Source organism: Pseudophryne corroboree, chromosome 7 (assembly GCF_028390025.1).
Source record: "Pseudophryne corroboree isolate aPseCor3 chromosome 7, aPseCor3.hap2, whole genome shotgun sequence".
NCBI lineage: Eukaryota > Metazoa > Chordata > Amphibia > Anura > Myobatrachidae > Pseudophryne > Pseudophryne corroboree.
In genome coordinates this window covers 410446594-410468148 of record NC_086450.1, presented here as the reverse complement: position 1 = coordinate 410468148, position 21555 = coordinate 410446594, and the positions used below count along the sequence as shown (strand labels likewise).

General features: G+C 49.9%; 1 protein-coding gene across 3 annotated transcripts in view; it reads right to left on the bottom strand.

Annotated features, from left to right (window-relative positions):
* CCNF (cyclin F) overlaps window positions 1-21070 on the bottom strand; it is a 57562-nt gene extending 36492 nt beyond the window's left edge. The window contains exon 1 of one of the 3 annotated variants that reach the window (XM_063934687.1): window positions 20357-21070. In XM_063934687.1, coding sequence (XP_063790757.1) covers window positions 20357-20558 — 202 coding nt within the window. In that variant the 5' untranslated portion in view covers window positions 20559-21070. Of the gene's footprint in view, window positions 1-20108; window positions 20296-20356 lie in introns of those variants that run through there. The other 2 variants (XM_063934688.1, XM_063934689.1) reach the window with 2 other exon arrangements.
* Window positions 21071-21555: the final 485 nt, after the last annotated feature.

Sequence of the window (21555 nt, the reverse complement as noted above, 5' to 3'; positions counted from 1 at the left end):
CACAAACAGTGTGGAATAGTAACCCCGTCCTTGTTAAAGTAGGGGCACCTTGACTATCACCTGCTGGGAATACAGCTTGTGAATTGCCTCTAGCACGGCCTCCCTGCCTGAGGGAGTTGTCGGCAAGGCAGATTTGAGGAAACGGCGGGGGGGGGGGGGGGGACGCCTCGACTTCCAGCTTGTACCCCTGAGATACTACTTGAAGGATCCAGGGATCCACCTGTGAGCGAGCCCACTGATCGCTGAAATTTTTGAGGCGGCCCCCCACCGTACCTGGCTACGCCTGTGGAGCCCCCGCGTCATGCGGTGGACTCAGAGGAAGCAGGGGAAGAATTTTGATTCTGGGAACTGGCTGCTGGTGCAGCTTTTTCCCTCTTCCCTCGTCTCTGTGCAGAAAGGAAGCGCCTTTGACCCGCCTGCTTTTCTGAAGCCGAAAGGACTGTACCTGATAATACAGTGCTTTTTTTTTAGGCTGTGAGGAAACCCGAGGTAAAATTTTTTTTATCCCAGCTGTTGCTGTGGATACGAGGTCCCAGAGACCATCCCCAAACAATTCCTCACCCTTATAAGGCTCTATGTGCCTTTTAAAGTCAGCATCACCTGTCCAGTGTCGGGTCTCTAATACCCTCCTGACAGAATGGACATTGCAATAATTCTGGATGCCAGCCGGCAAAATATCCCTCTGTGCATCCCTCATATATAAGACGACGTCTTATGTTCGCAAAATAGTATCCCAGTTTGAAAGGGGTACAGACCACGCTGCAGCAGTCTGCAGGTCTCAGTCTAGTACCTGAGTGTGTAAATACAGACTTCAGGATAGCCTCCTGCTATTTATCAGCAGGTACCTTCAAAGTGGCCGTATCCTAAGACGGCAGTGCCACCTTTTTTGACAAACGTGTGAGCTCCTTATCCACCCTAGGGGATATCTCCCAGCGTAACTTATCCTCTGGCGGGAAAGGGTACGCCATCAGTAACTTGTTAGAAATTACCAGTTTCTTATCGGGGGAACCCACGCTTTTTCACACTTCATTCACTCATTTGATGGGGGAACAAAACACTGCCTGCTTTTTCTCCCCACACATAAAACCCTTTTTTGTTTTTAGTGGTACTTGGGTTAATGTCAGAAATGTGTAACACATTTTTTATTGCCGGGATCATGTAACGGATGTTCCTAGTGGATTGTGTATATGTCTCAACCTCGTCGACACTGGAGTCAGACTCCGTGTCGACATCTGTGTCTGCCATCTGAGGGAGCGTTGATGGCCTTTGAGACGCCTGGGCAGGCGCGGGCTGAGAAGCCGGCTGTCCCATAGCTGTTACGTCATCCAGCCTTTTATGTAAGGAGTTGACACTGTCGGTTAATACCTTCCACCTATCCATCCACTCTGGTGTCGGCCCACAGGGGGCGACATCTCATTTATCGGCATCTGCTCCGCCTCCACATAAGCCTCCTCATCAAACATGTCGACACAGCCGTACCGACACACCGCACACACACAGGGAATGCTCTGACTGAGGACAGGACCCCACACAGCCCTTTGGGGAGACAGAGAGAGAGTATGCCAGCACACACCGGAGCGCTATATAATGTAGGGATAAACACTATCACTGAGTGAATTTTCCCCAATAGCTGCTTGTATAAACAATATTGCGCCTAAATTTAGTGCCCCCCCTCTCTTTTTAACCCTTTGAGCCTGAAAACTACAGGGGAGAGCCTGGGGAGCTGTCTTCCAGCTACACTGTGAAGAGAAAATGGCGCCGATGTGCTGAGGGAGATGGCCCCGCCCCTTTTTCGGCTGACTTTTCTCCCGCATTTTTCTGTATTCTGGCAGGGGTAATTACCACATATATAGCCTCTGGGGCTATATATTGTGGTTATTTTGCCAGCCAAGGTGATATTATTGCTTCTCAGGGCGCCCCCCCCCCAGCGCCCTGCACCCTCAGTGACCGGAGTGTGAAGTGTGTATGAGGAGCAATGGCGCACAGCTGCAGTGCTGTGCGCTACCTTGGTGAAGACTGAAGTCTTCTGCCGCCGATTTTCCGGACCATCTTCATGCTTCTGGCTCTGTAAGGGGGACGGCGGCGCGGCTCCGGGAACGAACACCAAGGACGGGTCCTGCGGTCGATCCCTCTGGAGCTAATGGTGTCCAGTAGCCTAAGAAGCCCAAGCTAGCTGCAAGCAGGTAGGTTCGCTTCTTCTCCCCTTAGTCCCTCGATGCAGTGAGCCTGTTGCCAGCAGGTCTCACTGTAAAATAAAAAACCTAATTTAAACTTTCTTTCTAGAAGCTCAGGAGAGCTCCTAGTGTGCAACCAGCTCGGGCCGGGCACAGAAATCTAACTGAGGTCTGGAGGAGGGGCATAGAGGGAGGAGCCAGTGCACACCAGATAGTACCAAATCTTTCTTATAGAGTGCCCAGTCTCCTGCGGAGCCCGTCTATTCCCCATGGTCCTTACGGAGTTCCCAGCATCCACTAGGACGTCAGAGAAAAAACGCTACCGTTTCTGGGAAAAACGCGGGAGTGGCTGGAGAAACGGAGGAGTGTCTGGGCGAACGCTGGGTGTGTTTGTGACGTCAAACCAGGAACGACAAGCACTGAACTGATCGCAGATGCCGAGTAAGTCTGGAGCTACTCAGAAACTGCTAAGTGTCTATTCGCAATTCTGCTAATCTTTCGCTCGCAATTTTAATATGCCAAGATTCACTCCCAGTAGGCGGCGGCTTAGCGTGTGCAAAGCTGCTAAAAGCAGCTTGCGAGTGAACAACTCGGAATGACCCCCCCTGTCCATTGGCGGGAATGGGTACGCCATAAGTAACCTTTTGGAAATCAGCACTTTCCTATCGGGGGAATCCCACGCTTTTTCACATAATTCATTTAACTCATGTGAAGGGGGAAAAGTCACCTCTTGCTTTTTCTCCCCATACATATAAACCCACTTGTCAGGGACAGGGTTTACCTCTGATATGTGCAAAACATCCTTCATTGCTATAATTATGTAGCGGATGGCTTTAGCCATTTTAGGCTGCAATTTTGCATCATCCTCATCGACACTGGAGTCAGAATCCGTGTCGATATCTGTGTCAACAATTTTGGATAGTGGGCGCTTCTAAGACCCTGACGGCCTTTGCGCTGTAGGATCAGGCATGGGCTGAGACCCCGACTGTCCCAAGGCATCAGCTTTATCCAACCTTTTATGCAAGGAGTTTACATTATCATTTAACACCTTCCACATATCCATCCAATCAGGTGTCGGCGCCGTCGGCGGAGACACGTCATTCATCTGCACTTGCTCTGCCTCCACATAGCCCTCTTCGTCAAACATGTCGACACACGCGTACCGACACACCACACACACAGGGGATGCTCTATATGAGGATAGGACCCCCACAAGGCCTTTTGGAGAGACAGAGAGAGAGTGTGCCAGCACACACCCCAGCGCTATATGACCCAGGAATCACACAGTAACTTAGTGTTTACCCAGTAGCTGCTGTATAATAAGAATTTACTTACCGATAATTCTATTTCTCATAGTCCGTAGTGGATGCTGGGGACTCCGAAAGGACCATGGGGGGGGTTGCGGCTCCGCAGGAGACTGGGCACAAAGTAAAAGCTTTAGGACTAGCTGGTGTACACTGGCTCCTCCCCCTATGACCCTCCTCCAAGCCTCAGTTAGGATACTGTGCCCGGACGAGCGTACACAATAAGGAAGGATTTTGAATCCCGGGTAAGACTCATTACCAGCCACACCAATCACACCGTACAACTTGTGATCTGAACCCAGTTAACAGCATGATAACAGAAGGAGCCTCTGAAAAGATGGCTCACAACAACAATAACCCGATTTTTGTAACAATAACTATGTACAAGTAATGCAGACAATCCGCACTTGGGATGGGCGCCCAGCATCCACTACGGACTATGAGAAATAGAATTATCGGTAAGTAAATTCTTATTTTCTCTAACGTCCTAAGTGGATGCTGGGGACTCCGAAAGGACCATGGGGATTATACCAAAGCTCCCAAACGGGCGGGAGAGTGCGGATGACTCTGCAGCACCGAATGAGAGAACTCCAGGTCCTCCTCAGCCAGGGTATCAAATTTGTAGAATTTAGCAAACGTGTTTGCCCCTGACCAAGTAGCTGCTCGGCAAAGTTGTAAAGCCGAGACCCCTCGGGCAGCCGCCCAAGATGAGCCCACTTTCCGTGTGGAATGGGCTTTTACAGATTTTGGCTGTGGCAGGCCTGCCACAGAATGTGCAAGCTGAATTGTACTGCAAATCCAACGAGCAATCGTCTGCTTAGAAGCAGGAGCACCCAGCTTGTTGGGTGCATACAGGATAAACAGCGAGTCAGATTTTCTGACTCCAGCCGTCCTGGAAACATATTTTCAGGGCCCTGACTACGTCCAGCAACTTGGAATCCTCCAAGTCCCTAGTAGCCGCAGGTACCACAATAGGTTGGTTTAAGTGAAATGCTGAAAACACCTTAGGAAGAAATTGAGGACGAGTCCTCAATTCCGCCCTGTCCGAATGGAAAATCAGATAAGGGCTTTTACAGGATAAAGCCGCCAATTCTGACACGCGCCTGGCCCAGGCCAGGGCCAACAGCATGACCACTTTCCATGTGAGATATTTTAACTCCACAGATTTAAGTGGTTCAAACCAATGTGACTTTTGGAATCCTAAAAAAAAAAAACTACATTGAGATCCCAAGTGCCACTGGAGGCACAAAAGGAGGCTGTATATGCAGTACCCCTTTTACAAACGTCTGAACTTCAGGGACTGAAGCTAGTTCTTTTTGGAAGAAAATTGACAGGGCCGAAATTTGAACCTTAATGGACCCCAATTTCAGGCCCATAGACACTCCTGTTTGCAGGAAATGTAGGAATCGACCCAGTCGAATTTCCACCGTCGGGCCTTACTGGCCTCGCACCACGCAACATATTTTCGCCAATTGCGGTGATGATGTTTTTGCGGTTACATCCTTCCTGGCTTTGATCAGGATAGGGATGACTTCATCCGGAATGCCCTTTTTCCTTCAGGATCCGGCGTTCAACCGCCATGCCGTCAAACGCAGCCGCGGTAAGTCTTGGAACAGACAGGGTCCTTGCTGGAGCAGGTCCCTTCTTAGAGGTAGAGGCCACGGATCCTCCGTGAGCATCTCTTGAAGTTCCGGTTACCAAGTCCTTCTTGGCCAATCCGGAGCCACGAATATAGTGCTTACTCCTCACCATCTTATCAATCTCAGTACCTTGGGTATGAGAGGCAGAGGAGGAAACACATACCCTGACTGGTACACCCACGGTGTTACCAGAGCGTCTACAGCTATTGCCTGAGGGTCCCTGGACCTGGCGCAATACCTGTCGAGTTTTTCCCAACAGTTTATAATCCTGTGGAAGACTTCTGGGTGAAGTCCCCACTCTCCCCGGGTGGAGGGCGTGCTGAGGAAGTCTGCTTCCCAGTTGTCCACTCCCGGAATGAATACTGCTGACAGTGCTATCCCATGATTTTCCGCCCAGCGAAGAATCCTTGCAGCTTCTGTCATTGCCCTTCTGCTTCTTGTGCCACCCTGTCTGTTTACGTGGGTGACTGCCGTGATGTTGTCCGACTGGATCAACACCGGCTGTCCTTGAAGCAAAGGTCTTGCTAAGCTTAGAGCATTGTAAATGTCCCTTAGCTTCAGGATATTTATGTGAAGTGATGTCTCCAGGCTTGACCATAAGTCCTGGATATTCCTTCCCTGTGTGACTGCTCCCCAGCCTCGCAGGCTGGCATCCGTGGTTACCAGGACCCAGTCCTGAATGCCGAATCTGCGGCCCTCTAGAAGATGAGCACTCTGCAACCACCACAGGAGGGACACCCTTGTCCTTGGTGACAGGGTTATCCGCTGATGCATCTGAAGATGCGACCCGGACCATTTGTCCAGCAGGTCCCACTGGAAAGTTCTTGCGTGGAATCTGCCAAATGGGATTGCTTCGTAGGAAGCCCCCATTTTACCCAGAACCCTTGTGCATTGATGCACTGAGACTTGGCTCGGTTTGAGGCGGTTCCTGACTAGCTCGGATAACTCCCTGGCTTTCTCCTCCGGGAGAAACACCTTTTTCTGGACTGTGTCCAGGATTATCCCTAGGAACAGAAGACACGTCGACGGAACCAGCTGCGATTTTGGAATATTGAGAATCCAATCGTGCTGCCGCAACACTATCTGAGATAGTGCTACACCGACCTCCAACTGTTCCCTGGATCTTACCCTTATCAGGGAATCGTCCAAGTAAGGGATAACTAAAATTCCCTTCCTTCGAAGGAACATCATCATTTCGGCCATTACCTTGGTAAAGACCCGGGGTGCCGTGGACCATCCCTACGGCAGCGTCTGAACTGATAGTGACAGTTCTGTACCATAAACCTGAGGTACCCTTGGTGAGAAGGGTAAATTTTGACATGAAGGTAAGCATCCTTGATGTCCCGAGACATCATGTAGTCCCCTTCTTCCAGGTTCGCAATCACTGCTCTGAGTGACTCAATCTTGAATTTGAACCTCTGTATGTAAGTGTTCAAAGATTTTAGAATCGGTCTCACCGAGCCGTCTGGCTTCGGTACCACAATAGTGTGGAATAATACCCCGTTCCCTGTTGCAGGAGGGGTACCTTGATTATCACCTGCTGGGAATACAGCTTGTGAATGGCTTCCAAAACTGCCTCCCTGTCCGAGGGAGACGTCGGTAAAGTCGACTTTTGGAAACGGCGAGGGGGAGACGTCTCGAATTCCAATATGTACCCCTGAGATATTACCTGAAGGATCCAGGGGTCTACTTGCGAGTGAGCCCACTGCGCACTGAAATTCATTGAGAACGGGCCCCCACCGTGCCTGAGCTTGTAAAGCCCTAGCGTCATACTGAGGGCTTGGCAGAGGCTGGAAAGGGTTTCTGTTCCTGGGAACTGGCTGATCTCTGCAGCCTTTTTCCTCTCCCTCTGTCACGAGCAGAAAAGAGGAACCTTTTGTCCGCTTGCCAACAAAGGACTGCGCCTGATAATACGGCGTCTTATTTTGAGAGGCGACCTGGGGTACAAACGTGGATTTCCCAGCTGTTGCCGTGGCCACCAGGTCTAAAAGACCGACCCCAAATGTCCCCTTTCAAAAGCAATACTTCCAAATGACGTTTGGAATCCGCATCACCTGACCATTTTACTGGTAGAATTGGACAACGCACTTATACTTGATGCCAGTCGGCAATTATTCCGCTGTGCATCATGCATATATAGAAATGCATCTTTTAAAAGCTCTATAGGCAATAATATACTATCCTTATCTAGGATATCAATATTTCCAGTCAGGGAATCCGACCATGCCAACCCAGCACTGCACCTCCAGGCTGAGGCGATAGCTGGTCGCAGTATAACACCAGTATGTGTGTAAATACCTTTTTTTGGATACCCTCCTGCTTTCTATCAGCAGGATCCTTAAGGGCGGCCATCTCATGAGAGGGTAGAGCCCTTGTTCTTACAAGCGTGTGAGCGCCTTATCCCCCCTAGGGGGTGTTTCCCAATGCATCCTAACCTCTGGCGGGAAAGGGTATGCAGCCAATACTTTTTAAGAAATTATTAATTGTTATCGGGGGGAAACCCACGCATCATCACACATTTTATTTCTCAGATTCAGGAAAACTACAGGTAGTTTTTCCCTCACCGAACATAATACCCCTTTTTTGGTGGTACTCGTATTATCAGAAATGTATAAAACATTTTCCATTGTCTCAATCATGTAACGTGTGGCCCTACTGGAAATCACGGTTGTCTCTTCACCGTCGACACAGGAGTCAGTATCCGTGTCGGCGTCTGTATCTGCCATCTGCCTGACGGCCTATGAGACGTCTGGACAGGCACAAGCTGAGTAGCCGGCTGTCTCATGTCAACCACTGTTTTTTTATATAGAGCTGACACTGTCACGTAATTTTCAACAGTACATCCACTCAGGTGTCGACCCCCTAGGGGGTGACATCACTGTTACAGACACTCTGCTCCGCCTCCACATCATTTTCCTCCTCATACATGTCGACACACGTACCGACACCCAGCACACACACAGGGAATGCTCTGATAGAGGACAGGATCCACTTAGCCCTTTGGGGAGACAGAGGGAGAGTTTGCCAGCACACACCAGAGCGCTATATATGTATAGGGACAACCTTACAATAAGTGTCTATCCCTTATAGCTGCTTATATCTGTTATTTTGCCAAATAAGTGCCCCCCTCTCTTTTTTACCCTGTTTCTGTAGTTGCAGGATGCAGGGGAGATTCTGGGAGCCTTCCTACCAGCGGAGCTGTGTGGGAAAAATGGCGCTGTGTGCTGAGGAGATAGGCCCCGCCCCCTTCACGGCGGGCTCTTCTCCCGCTTTTTACTGGAAAACTGGCAGGGGTTAAATACATCCATATAGCCCAGGAGCTATATGTGATGTATTTTTCGCCAACTAAGGTAAATTCATTGCTTCCCAGGACGCCCCCCCCCCCCAGCGTCCTGCACCCTCAGTGACCGGAGTGTGAAGTGTGCTGAGAGCAATGGCGCACAGCTGCAGTGCTGTGCGCTACCTTATGAAGACAGGAAAGTCTTCTGCCGCCGATTTATGAACCTCTTCTTGCTTCAGCATCTGTAAGGGGGCCGGCGGCGCGGCTCCGGGACCCATCCATGGCTGGGCCTGTGATCGTCCCTCTGGAGCTAATGTCCAGTAGCCTAAGAAACCCAATCCACTCTGCACGCAGGTGAGTTCGTTTCTCTCCCCTAAGTCCCTCGATGCAGTGAGCCTGTTGCCAGCAGGTCTCACTGAAAATAAAAAACCTATTTAAACTTTTACTCTAAGCAGCTCAGGAGAGCCACCTAGATTGCACCCTTCTCGTTCGGGCACAAAATCTAACTGAGGCTTGGAGGAGGGTCATAGGGGGAGGAGCCAGTGCACACCAGCTATAGTCCTAAAGCTTTTACTTTGTGCCCAGTCTCCTGCGGAGCCGCAACCCCCCCATGGTCCTTTTGGAGTCCCCAGCATCCACTAGGACGTTCGAGAAATATGATTAATGCGCTAAATTTATGTGCCCCCCCTCTCTTTTTACCCTTTCTACCGTGAGTCTGCAGGGGAGAGCCTGGGGAGCTTCCTCTCAGCGGAGCTGTGGAGAGAAAATGGCGCTGGTGAGTGCTGAGGAAGAAGGCCCCGCCCCCTCAGCGGCGGGCTTCTGTCCCGCGATATTGTGTGAAATTAATGGTGGGGGCTCATGCATATAACAGTGTCCAACTGTATATATGCTGCTTTTGCCAGGAGGTACTTAATTGCTGCCCAGGGCGCCCCCCCTGCGCCCTACAGTGACCGGAGTGTGTGGGTTAGTGTGGGCGCAATGGCGCACAGCTGCAGTGCTGTGCGCTACCTCATATGAAGACAGGAGTCTTCTGCCGCCGATTTTGACGTCTTCTTGCTTCAACCCGCAGGCTTTTGTCTTCTGGCTCTGCTAGGGGGACGGTGGCGCGGCTCCGGGAACGGACGACCAAGGTTAGGTTCCTGTGTTCGATCCCTCTGGAGCTAATGGTGTCCAGTAGCCTAAGAAGCGCAACCTAGCCGCAGTTAGTAGGTTTGCTTCTCTCCCCTCAGTCCCACGTAGCAGAGAGTCTGTTGCCAGCAGAAGCTCTCTGAAAATAAAAAACCTAACTAAAATATTTTCTTATTAGCAAGCTCAGGAGAGCTCACTAAAATGCACCCAGCTCTGTCCGGGCACAGATTCTAACTGAGTTCTGGAGGAGGGGCATAGAGGGAGGAGCCAGTGCACACCAGTAGTACTAAATCTTTCTTAGAGTGCCCAGTCTCCTGCGGAGCCCGTCTATTCCCCATGGTCCTTACGGAGTCCCCAGCATCCACTAGGACGTTAGAGAAAGTTAGATTTGGGTGGGGTGTGTTCAAACCAAAATCTAAATTGCAGTGTATAAATTAAGCAGCCAGTATTTACCCTGCACAGAAACAATATACCCCACCGAAATCTAACATCTGCCCCACCTGCAGTGCACATGGTTTTGCCCAATTGCTAACTATGTACTGAATTATTACTACAGCCTCATGACTTAACTATAGTGCTACCATTAATATGGAACTGCGAGTATGCATGAACATTTCCTCATTCATTCTAGTGCTATTACCCATAAGAAGGTTTGGTTTTACCCATCTGTACTTTATTCTGCCTCCAGTATTTGCCAGAGACAGAAGCAGAATAGAATTCCCCTTGCGCAAAGGAAATAGATAATGTTGCGCCTGTGCTTGGTACCGAACCTTGAAAAGTTCGCATTAAAATAATAATATCTAAAGCATTAAGTGACAATTTTAAAGAAAGGAGATTTATGAATACATTCATATATTAACTCATGCTCCAATACACATAGTAGCAGCAGCCCCTCAGTGTGGGCTGGAAAAATAAGAATTTACTCACCGGTAATTCTATTTCTCGTAGTCCGTAGTGGATGCTGGGAACTCCATAAGGACCATGGGGAATAGCGGCTCCGCAGGAGACTGGGCACAACTAAAGAAAGCTTTAGGACTACCTGGTGTGCACTGGCTCCTCCCTCTATGACCCTCCTCCAGACCTCAGTTAGGATACTGTGCCCGGAAGAGCTGACACAATAAGGAAAGGATTTTGAATCCCGGGTAAGACTCATACCAGCCACACCAATCACACCGTATAACTCGTGATATTATACCCAGTTAACAGTATGAAATATAACTGAGCCTCTCAACAGATGGCTCAACAATAACCCTTTAGTTAAACAATAACTATATACAAGTATTGCAGACAATCCGCACTTGGGATGGGCGCCCAGCATCCACTACGGACTACGAGAAATAGATTTACCGGTGAGTAAAATCTTATTTTCTCTGACGTCCTAGTGGATGCTGGGAACTCTGTAAGGACCATGGGGATTATACCAAAGCTCCCAAACGGGCGGGAGAGTGCGGATGACTCTGCAGCACCGAATGAGCGAACTCTAGGTCGGGTGTAGTACGGGTGACCGGCGGTCTCCTGACCGCCGGTCACCTTACCGACGCCGGGATCCCGGCAGCATACAGACGCCGGGATCCCGGCGGGGAGGGGCGAGTGCAGCAAGCCCCTTGCGGGCTCGCTGCGCTCGCCACGGGTTCTATTCCCACTCTATGGGTGTCGTGGACACCCACGAGTGGAAATAGTCCCTGTTGGTCGGCATGCCGACCATCGGGATAGCGAGCCGTCGGGCTCACGGAGGAGGTCATGTGACTGTCGGTCAGCCGACCGGCGGTCACATGACTACCCACCCTCTAGGTCCTCCTCAGCCAGGGTATCAAACTTGTAGAATTTAGCAAATGTGTTTGACCCCGACCAAGTAGCTGCTCGGCAAAGCTGTTAAGCCGAGACCCCTCGGGCAGCCGCCTAAGAAGAGCCCACCTTCCTCGTGGAATGGGCTTTTACAGATTTAGGATGCGGCAGTCCAGCCGCAGAATGTGCAAGTTGAATCGTGCTACAGATCCAGCGAGCAATAGTCTGCTTTGAAGCAGGCGCACCCAACTTGTTGGGCGCATGCAGGATAAATAGCGAGTCAGTCTTTCGGACTCCAGCTGTCCTGGAAACATAGATTTTTAGGGCCCGGACTACGTCCAGCAACTTGGAGTCCTCCAAGTCATGAGTAGCCGCAGGCACCACAATAGGCTGGTTCAAATGAAACGCTGAAACCACCTTTGGGAGAAATTGGGGACGAGTCCTCAATTCCGCCCTATCCATATGGAAAATCAGATAAGGGCTTTTACAAGACAAAGCCGCCAATTCTGACACACGCCTGGCCGAAGCCAAGGCCAACAGCATGACCACTTTCCACGTGAGATATTTTAGTTCCACGGTTTTAAGTGGTTCAAACCAATGCGACTTTAGGAAATCCAACACCACGTTGAGATCCCAAGGTGCCACTGGGGGCACAAAAGGGGGCTGAATATGCAGCACTCCCTTAACAAATGTCTGAACTTCAGGTAGTGAAGCCAGTTCTTTTTGAAAGAAAATCGGCAGAGCCGAAATCTGGACCTTAATGGAACCCAATTTTAGGCCCATAGTCACCCCTGACTGTAGGAAGTGCAGAAATCGACCTAGCTGAATTCCTCCGTTGGGGCCTTCCTGGCCTCACACCACCCAACATATTTCCGCCATATGCGGTGATAATGGTTTGCGGTCACTTCTTTCTTAGCTTTAATTAGCGTAGGGATAACTTCCTCCGGAATGCCCTTTTCCTTCAGGATCCGGTGTTCAACCGCCATGCCGTCAAACGCAGCCGCGGTAAGTCTTGGAACAGACAGGGCCCCTGCTGCAGCAGGTCCTGTCTGAGCGGCAGAGGCCATGGGTCCTCTGAGATCATTTCTTGAAGTTCTGGGTACCAAGATCTTCTTGGCCAATCCGGAACCACGAGTATAGTTCTTACTCCTCTCATTATTCTCAGTACCTTGGGTATGAGAGGCAGAGGAAGGAACACATACACCTACTGGTACACCCACGGTGTTACCAGAGCGTCCACAGCTATCGCCTGAGGGTCCCTTGACCTGGCGCAATAACATTTTAGCTTTTTGTTGAGGCGGGACGCCATCATGTCCACCTGTGGCCCTTCCCAATGGTGTACAATCATTTGGAAGACTTCTGGATGAAGTCCCCACTCTCCCGGGTGGAGGTCGTGTCTGCTGAGAAAGTCTGCTTCCCAGTTGTCCACTCCGGGAATGAACACTGCTGACAGTGCTAACACGTGATTTTCCGCCCATCTGAGAATCCTTGTGCCATTGCCATCCTGCTTCTTGTGCCGCCCTGTCGGTTTACATGGGCGACCGCCGTGACGTTGTCTGATTAGATCAGCACCGGCTGGTTTTGAAGCAGGGGTCTTGCCTGACTTAGGGCATTGCAAATGGCCCTTAGTTCCAGAATATTTATGTGTAGGGAAGTCTCCTGACTTGACCATTGTCCTTGGAAGTTTCTTCCCTGTGTGACTGCCCCCCAACCTCGAAGGCTGGCATCCGAGGTCACCAGGACCCAGTCCTGTATGCCGAATCTGCGGCCCTCTGGAAGATGAGCACTCTGCAGCCATCACAACAGCGACACCCTGGCCCTTGGAGACAGGGTTATCAGCAGATGCATCTGAAGATGCGATCCGGACCACCTGTCCAACAGATCCCACTGAAAGATCCTTGCATGGAACCCTCCGAATGGAATTGCTTCGTAAGAAGCCACCATCTTTCCCAGGACTCGCGTGCAATGGTGCACCGACACCTGTTTTGGTTTTAGGAGGTCTCTGACTAGAGATGACAACTCCTTGGCCTTCTCCTCCGGGAGAAACACTTTTTTCTGTTCTGTGTCGAGAACCATCCCCAGGAACAGTAGACGCGTTGTAGGAATCAGCTGCGAGTTCGGAATGTTCAGGATCCAGCCGTGCTGTTGTAGCACTGCCCCAGCTAGTGCTACTCCGATCAACAACTGTTCCCTGGACCTCGCCTTTATAAGGAGATCGTCCAAGTACGGGATAATTATAACTCCCTTCCTTCAAAGGAGTATCATCATCTCTGCCATTACCTTGGTAAATACCCTCGGTGCCGTGGACAGACCAAACGGCAACGTTTGGAATTGGTAATGACAGTCCTGTACCACAAATCTGAGGTACTCCTGGTGAGGAGGGTAAATGGGGACATGTAGGTAAGCATCCTTGATGTCCAGTGATACCATGTAATCCCCTTCGTCCAGGCTTGCAATAACCGCCCAGAGCGATTCCATTTTGAACTTGAACCTTCGTATATAAGTGTTCAAGGATTTCAAATTTAAAATGGGTCTCACCGAACCGTCCGGTTTCGGTACCACAAACATTGTGGAATAGTAACCCCGTCCCTATTGAAGAAGGGGTACCATGACTATCACCTGCTGCGAATACAGCTTGTGAATTGCCTCCAGCACTGCCTCCCTGTCTGAGGGAGCTGTCGGCAAGGCAGATTTGAGGAAACGGCGAGGGGGAGACGTCTCGAATTCCAGCTTGTACCCCTGAGATACTACCTGTAGAATCCAGGGATCCACCCATGAGCGAGCCCACTGGTCGCTGAAATTCTTGAGACGGGCCCCCATTGTACCTGGCTCCGCCTGTGGAGCCCCAGCGTCATGGACTTAGATGAAGCGGGGGAGGACTTTTGTTCCTGGGAACTGGCTGTATGCTGCAGCTTTTTCCCTCTACCTCTGCCTCTGGGCAGAAAGGACGCGCCTTTAACCCGCTTGCCTTTCTGGGGCCGAAAGGACTGTACCTGATAATACGGTGCTTTCTTTGGCTGTGAGGGAACATGGGGCAAAATGTTGATTTCCCAGCTGTAGCTGTGGAAACGAGGTCCGAGAGACCATCCCCAAACAACTCCTCACCCTTGTAAGGCAAAACTTCCATGTGCCTTTTAGAATCAGCATCACCTGTCCACTGCCGAGTTCCTGGCAGAAATGGACATTGCGTTTATTTTAGATGCCAGTCGGCAATTATCCCTCTGTGCATCTCTCATGTATAAGACTGCGTCTTTAATATGCTCTATGGTTAGCAATATAGTGTCCCTGTCTTAAGGTACAGAGAATCTGACCACGCAGCTGCAGCACTGCACATTCATGCTGAAGCAATAGCTGGTCTCAGTATAATGCCTGAGTGTGTATATACAGACTTCAGGATAGCCTCCTGCATTCTATCTGCAGGCTCTAGGGCGGCCGTGTCCTGAGACGGTAGTGCCACCTTCTTTGACAGACGTGTGAGCGCTTTATCCACCCTAGGGGATGTCTCCCAACGTGACCTATCCTCTGGCGGGAAATGGTACGCCATTAGTAACCTTTTAGAAATTACCAGTTTCTTATCGGGGGAAGCTCACGCTTCTTCACACATTTAGTTCATCAGATGGGGGAAAAACCACTGGAAGCTTTTTTTCTCCCCAAACATAATACCCTTTTTTGTGGTACCTGGGGTAATATCATAAATGTGCAACACATTTTTTATTGCCGTAATCATGTAACGGGTGGCTCTATTGGAATGTACAGTAGTCTCATCGTCGTCGACACTGGAGTCAGTATCTGTGTCGACATCTGTGTCTGCCATCTGAGGTAGTGGGCGTTTTAGGGCCCCTGATGGCTTTTGAGACGCCTGGGCAGGCACGGGCTGAGAAGCCGGCTGTCCCACATCTGCTATGTCGTCAAACCTTTTATGTAAGGAGTTGACACTGTCACGTAATACCTTCCACATGTCCATCCACTCAGGTGTCGACCCCGCAGGGGGTGACATCATATTTATCGGCATCTGCTCCGCCTCCACATAAGCCTCCTCATCAAACATGTCGACACAGCCGTACCGACACACCACCACACACACAGGGAATGCTCTGACTGAGGACAGGACCCCACAAAGTCCTTTGGGGAGACAGAGAGAGAGTATGCCAGCACACACCAGAGCGCTATATAATGCAGGGATTCACACTAGTACTACCCACAGTGATTTTTCCCTTATAGCTGCTATAATACACAGATTTGCGCCTAAATTTAGTGCCCCCCCTCTCTTTTTAACCCTTTGAGCCTGAAAACTACAGGGGAGAGTCTGGGGAGCTGTCTTCCAGCTGCACTGTGAAGAGAAAATGGCGCCAGTGTGCTGAGGGAGATAGCCCCGCCCCTTTTTCGGCAGACTTCTCCCGCTCTTATAATCATAATGTGGCAGTGGTATTTTACACATATATAGCTTATTAGGCTATATTATGTGTGATTTGCCACTCTTAAGGTACTCTAATTGCTGCCCAGGGCGCCGCCGCCCCCCCCCCAGCACCCATCAGTGACCGGAGTATGTGGTGTGCACAGGGAGCAATGGCGCACAGCTGCAGTGCTGTGCGCTACCTTAATGAAGACCGGAGTCTTCTGCCGCCGATTTCCTGGACGTTCTTCTTGCTTCTGGCTCTGCATGGGGGACGGCGGCGCGGCTCCGGGACCGGACGACCGAGGCTGGGCCTGTGTTCGATCCCTCTGGAGCTAATGGTGTCCAGTAGCCTAAGAAGCCCAAGCTAGCTGCAAGCAGGTAGGTCCGCTTCTCTCCCCTAAGTCCCTCGTAGCAGTGAGTCTGTTGCCAGCAGATCTCACTGAAAATAAAAAAACTAAAATATACTTTCTTTTCTAGGAGCTCAGGAGAGCCCCTAGTGTGCATCCAGCTCGGCCGGGCACAAAATTCTAACTGAGGTCTGGAGGAGGGTCATAGAGGGAGGAGCCAGTGCACACCAGGTAGTCCTAAAGCTTTCTTTAGTTGTGCCCAGTCTCCTGCGGAGCCGCTATTCCCCATGGTCCTTACGGAGTTCCCAGCATCCACTAGGACGTCAGAGAAATGTACACCCACAATACTGTACAGGCTTCGGATGGCGCTTGGAAAGCAAATATACAGCCACCCTATTCTGTTTCTAGTACTGTGGGTCATTCATACATCCTGGTTCTATTGTTTTGCTGGAAACAGATTGGCAGTGAAAACCTCAGACCATTGAATTAATTGTCAGCCATATGTTGTCAGTTATATGCCCCTATTTGAAGGGATATTCATTTCAATGTGCCTTTTAAAAACTGCCAATGGCCAATCCCTCTAACATCTTAACAGATCTTCAAGCAATTGTGGAAAAATGAAATGCATAAAACATGCATGTGACTGGGGCTTTCCCTTGTATGCGAAATACTGTAGTCAGAAAACGTCCTCCTTATATAGGTAGGGGCTAATTCAGGTTGGGTCGCGATTTGCGCTCCAACCGGAGTTTTTAAGATTGCCCCGCGGGCGCAAGTGCAGCGCCCGTCCTGCGTATGCGCCCGCACTTTCTGGGGGGGGGGGGGCGCAGAAAATGCAATTGCCTCGGCCTGTCAGTCAGGCCGAGCAATGCTCCGTTCCAGGGAGGAGACAGAGCGTAGCGAGGACGGTGCAGCGCGAACGGGGGCGTCATCACGGCGGCTGTGAGAGATCACACGCAGCCGCTGTGATCAGGGAGAAGGCGGCAGGAGGCTTCCAGTATTTCTGCTTGTTGAAGGGGGGGGGGGGGGGGGGGCAGCGGCTCTGGTCAGCATGCTGGGCGGCGCCCAGCATGTTAGGCAAAGGATAGCAAATTCTGCCGATTAGCAGAATTTGCTATCCTTACTGAATTAGCCCCATAGTACAGTAAGGGGCCCTACACATTTCCCGATGCGCCGCCGAGGTGCCCGACGAGCGACCCGGCGGCGGGGGGGCAGCAGTGACGGGGGGAGTGAAGTTTCTTCACTCCCCCCGTCACGCGGCTGCATTGAAGTGCAGGCAAATATGGACGAGATCGTCCATATTGGCCTGCATGCACAGCCGACGGGAGACCAGCGATGAACGAGCGCGGAGCCGCGCATCGTTCATCGCAGGAGTCTCCACACTGAAAGATATGAACGAGTTCTCGTTCATTTATGAACGAGATCGTTCATATCTTTCAGAAAATCGGCATGTGTGTAGGGCCTATAAGTTAGAATAGAGCGGCAGGAAGCATCTGGCTGTTGTTGAACTAAAGGTTCCAGCAAACCCTGTCAGAACATAGATGTTGTACTCATAGCGTCACAATAGCAGAGAGCCAACGTTTGCCCAGACCAGCCACAGGTAACAGTCAAACATTCATGTAAATGTTGTACGTGCCAAGCACAATGACAGTGGAACTGTTTTTTCCCCTATGCTGACCAGCCATCCTGTGTGTAAGTTGCTTGTAGCCAAGCTTGAGACACAAACACACAAATGCAGAAATAAGTAGCCAGCAATATACATCTTGCCATCTAGCAGCAACATTTTAGAGGCAGCTTACTTGTGACATGGAATTGTATTGTCATGCTATAAAAGCGTGTGTTAGGTGTAGTATCCCTACTTCGCTAGAACAGCAGACGCAGCTTATGGGAGTTCTGAGATGAACATAACTAATACCCCTTTCACACCGCACAATTAACCTGGTAAATTGTGTGGAAGGGGTTAAGTCCTGAATTCCCGGATCGCCTAACCTGGTATTTCAAACCGGGAATAAAGCAGGATTATTCCCGGGTCAGGTGCAATGTGAACGGGTTACCCAGGTCGATGCGATCAGAGACTGGTTCACAGTATGGAGGAGGCGGTGTGAAGTAATCATCTCAAAGCACCGCCTCCACACCCACCCTTGATGACACCGGCGCAGCCTCCGCTCCTGCCTCTGATGGCAACCCAACCGGGTTGTGTTGCCAGTCTAAAAGGAGTCACATGGCAGGTCGCACCCATGAAGAACCAGTGTACAATTCCCGGGTGCGACCTGTGATTGCGCAAAACGGCTCTGATACGAGCATCTGCGACTTTGTACGTGTTATACAAATGGCTACAGGATTAAAGTCGCAGCCTGGTGCCTCGGGTACTCTGTGAGCGGCTCTTTACTGCATCCACAGCATATGTAAAGAAATATACGGTGCGTTACCCCTGCCAGGGCGTCTCAGCCGCACAGTATGGCGCAGAGATGCTCAGGGTACGAGGACGCATCTATATGTAGATATGGAAGTGGCTACAAACTACATGTACCTTTACCATTACAGTGGATAAATGCAGTTTGTATCTATATAAAAGGAACTTGTATAATAATCCATCAACAGACAGAAACAAGGTAAAAGGGTGTCTGCAAAGTAATTTCATTGTTTCCAACTGTAAAGCGCAACAGAACTTGCTGCGCTATATAAGAAACTGTTAATAAATAATTATATATCTTCCATCTAGCGAATAGTAATTTCTGATGAAACCAAACAACTTATTTTTTTGAACTGTCTCTCTTCTCATTAAGTAAAAATGTATGTATTCCATTGAGGGGTACTCTGAATACATGTAAAGACACATTGGGGGGTACATGGTAAAGCAGACTGGGAAACCCTGGATTAGATCAGTTTAACCCTGCAGGGCATTCCAGGAGACAGAAGTGATCAGCCAGCAGTGAGCCCTCCTCCCCTTCCACACATGGCTAGCTACTGGCTGCCACTAGTTGATTTTCAAACCTCACCCACCCGCCCCACTGCACATTCCCGACCTAATCAATTAGTCCACACAGGTCAGCTAAACATTATGGGATTTACTCTCTGCTCCAATCAAATATACATAGAAAAGTAGTGTTTATATCCAGACAATACACATATAGTGTGAGACAATGTGCTAGGACACAACACAGGCTAATTAAATTGTTCAGTGTTAGATCATTGTTTTGTGTAATATACAAAGAATTATACAATGATATTCACGCACAAATTATACAAAGTTACTAGACTCCATAAGTGATCAGAAATCAAACACACTATCTCAATGACATAAGAAAAAGCAGGAAAATAAAATCATTCCAGTTCATTGGATTTAAGTAGTTATCCCAATCCAGGCAGACTCATTCCACAGGGATGTGTAACAACACAGGTTTACAAAGTCACTGAGCTGATACAACAAATCTGATACTAAAAGTAATAAGAGTAATCACTAAAAGTAATTATTAAAAGTAATACTGGAGCATTTCACACACTACAGAGACTGCCCCTCCTCCAAACCAACTCTTAGCAAACTTTGGAGGGAGATTTAAAATCCAGTGGGGGCAGGAAGTGGCTGATCATTGGGCCCTAATGATTGGGGCAGCCGCAGAGAGAGCAGCCCAGCAGGGGGGCAGAGATTAGTGCTGGGTACAGACACACACTACAGGTTTCATTGAAACTCCAAAATTCCAGCACATGACTTTTATAACAAATAGAGGCGGCTCTTCCAAAGTATAAACCAGTCAAATCATTATTAACCCACTGCTGCCTTGTTCAATAAAAACTAAATAAAATTATATATATAATACACACATACACAAACAAACAGTACAATGATCAGATGCACAGCAATACCAGATACATGGGGGAAGGGGGGTATATATGTATCATACATTCATATATACTGTATGAGACACACACACATATATATATATATATATATATATACACATATATATATATATATATATATATATATACACATAGATAGATAGAGATATATATATATATATATATATATATCTATCTATCACAAGTAGCTATCAACCTGTTGCCCGCCAGCGACTATGGATGGAACTGCACGCGGCAGGATGCTGTGGCAGCCAGACTTGCGTTGCATGCTTGGACTTGTGGTTCTTCTGCAGCTGGAGGGCCCCAGGTTGTGTATCCCCCTCCCCCCGGTAACGTCCGGTGGGCACAGATCCCTGTATGATGCCCATGACCGGTATAAATTACACAGACCCCCCCATATGAAGCCCATGACAGAGCTAGCTGAGGCTACTGGGTCGCACTCACCGCCTCCCTTCATCCCGGCAGGTAAGTGAGGTAGATGGGCGAGCAGAGGTGCGGTGCGGCTGCCTGGTGCAGGATTCGGGTCTCGGTGTGCAGCAACAGTGGCGGCGGCTGGGCCGAACTCCCACCATGGCTGGGGCCACGCCCACTGCCGCTCATTCCCATTCAGTGAATTCACCGTCCCCGCCCACAGGGGCGCATACATTATCCCCGCCCCCCTGAGTGCACACGATGTCCCCGCCCACTACTACAAGGGCAGGAGCCGGGGGATGGGGGCGGATAACCACGCCCACAATGCAAGTCCAGCCAATGTCGTGTCAGCGGCTTTTCCCAAATCTAACCAATGAGCGGTAACCTATGTTTCCATGGAAACCGAAAGCCCCGGGCAGTGATGTCAGCTAAACTCAAGAAATTCCCAACCTAAATCATATTGCGTGGTCCGGAAACAACGATTCGTTTGTGTGTTTAACGTTTTCCGCCGCTGGTGCAGCCTCGCAGCTATTGGCGTCAGTCAGATAGCGCATGAGGTATTTCCCTCAGTAATTATGGCTTCTAGTGATTCACTGCCCTCCCGAAACCAGCCAATGAGGTAAACGCCTGGGTTTTCCCTGGACTGGAGGAAACAAGGGGGGTGGGGCGCGTGTTTTTGAACAGTGCCAGCGAGTTGGTATTGGCTCCCTGCAGAGGAAAGGTGGTTACGTCAGGCAGTTACGTCAGGCAGCATCGGAGCCGGAAGCGGTCGGAGGTCACCTGAGGATGCGGCGCGCGCGGCTGGAGTGAGCGCCCGAGCAAATTCGAAACACGCCGGCCGTCCTGATTGGGCGTGTGGGCGTGGTCAGCTCTTTAAACTGAGGGCGGGGACTGGACGACACATGATATCCTGCTGCCCGTAGTTGCTATGGCGACACATGATGCGTATCTTTGCGGTCATCGTGAGTGCTCGCTAAAGAGGACAGGTGTAGAATCTGCCCATAGCAGCCAATCAGCTGCATGCTATGATTTTAATAGAACATGTGACCCTCAAATCATACCTCCCAAAATGACCCACTCCAGGAGGGACACAATGCTCTGCTTCTGGACTTTTCTCTTAATTTATGATTGCCGGCACCTGTGTTGAACAGGTTAATGGATAAGAAAGGTGTTTCAGCACAGGTAATGGCAACCATAAATTAAGAGTGAAACCCAGGAGTAGAGCATTCTGT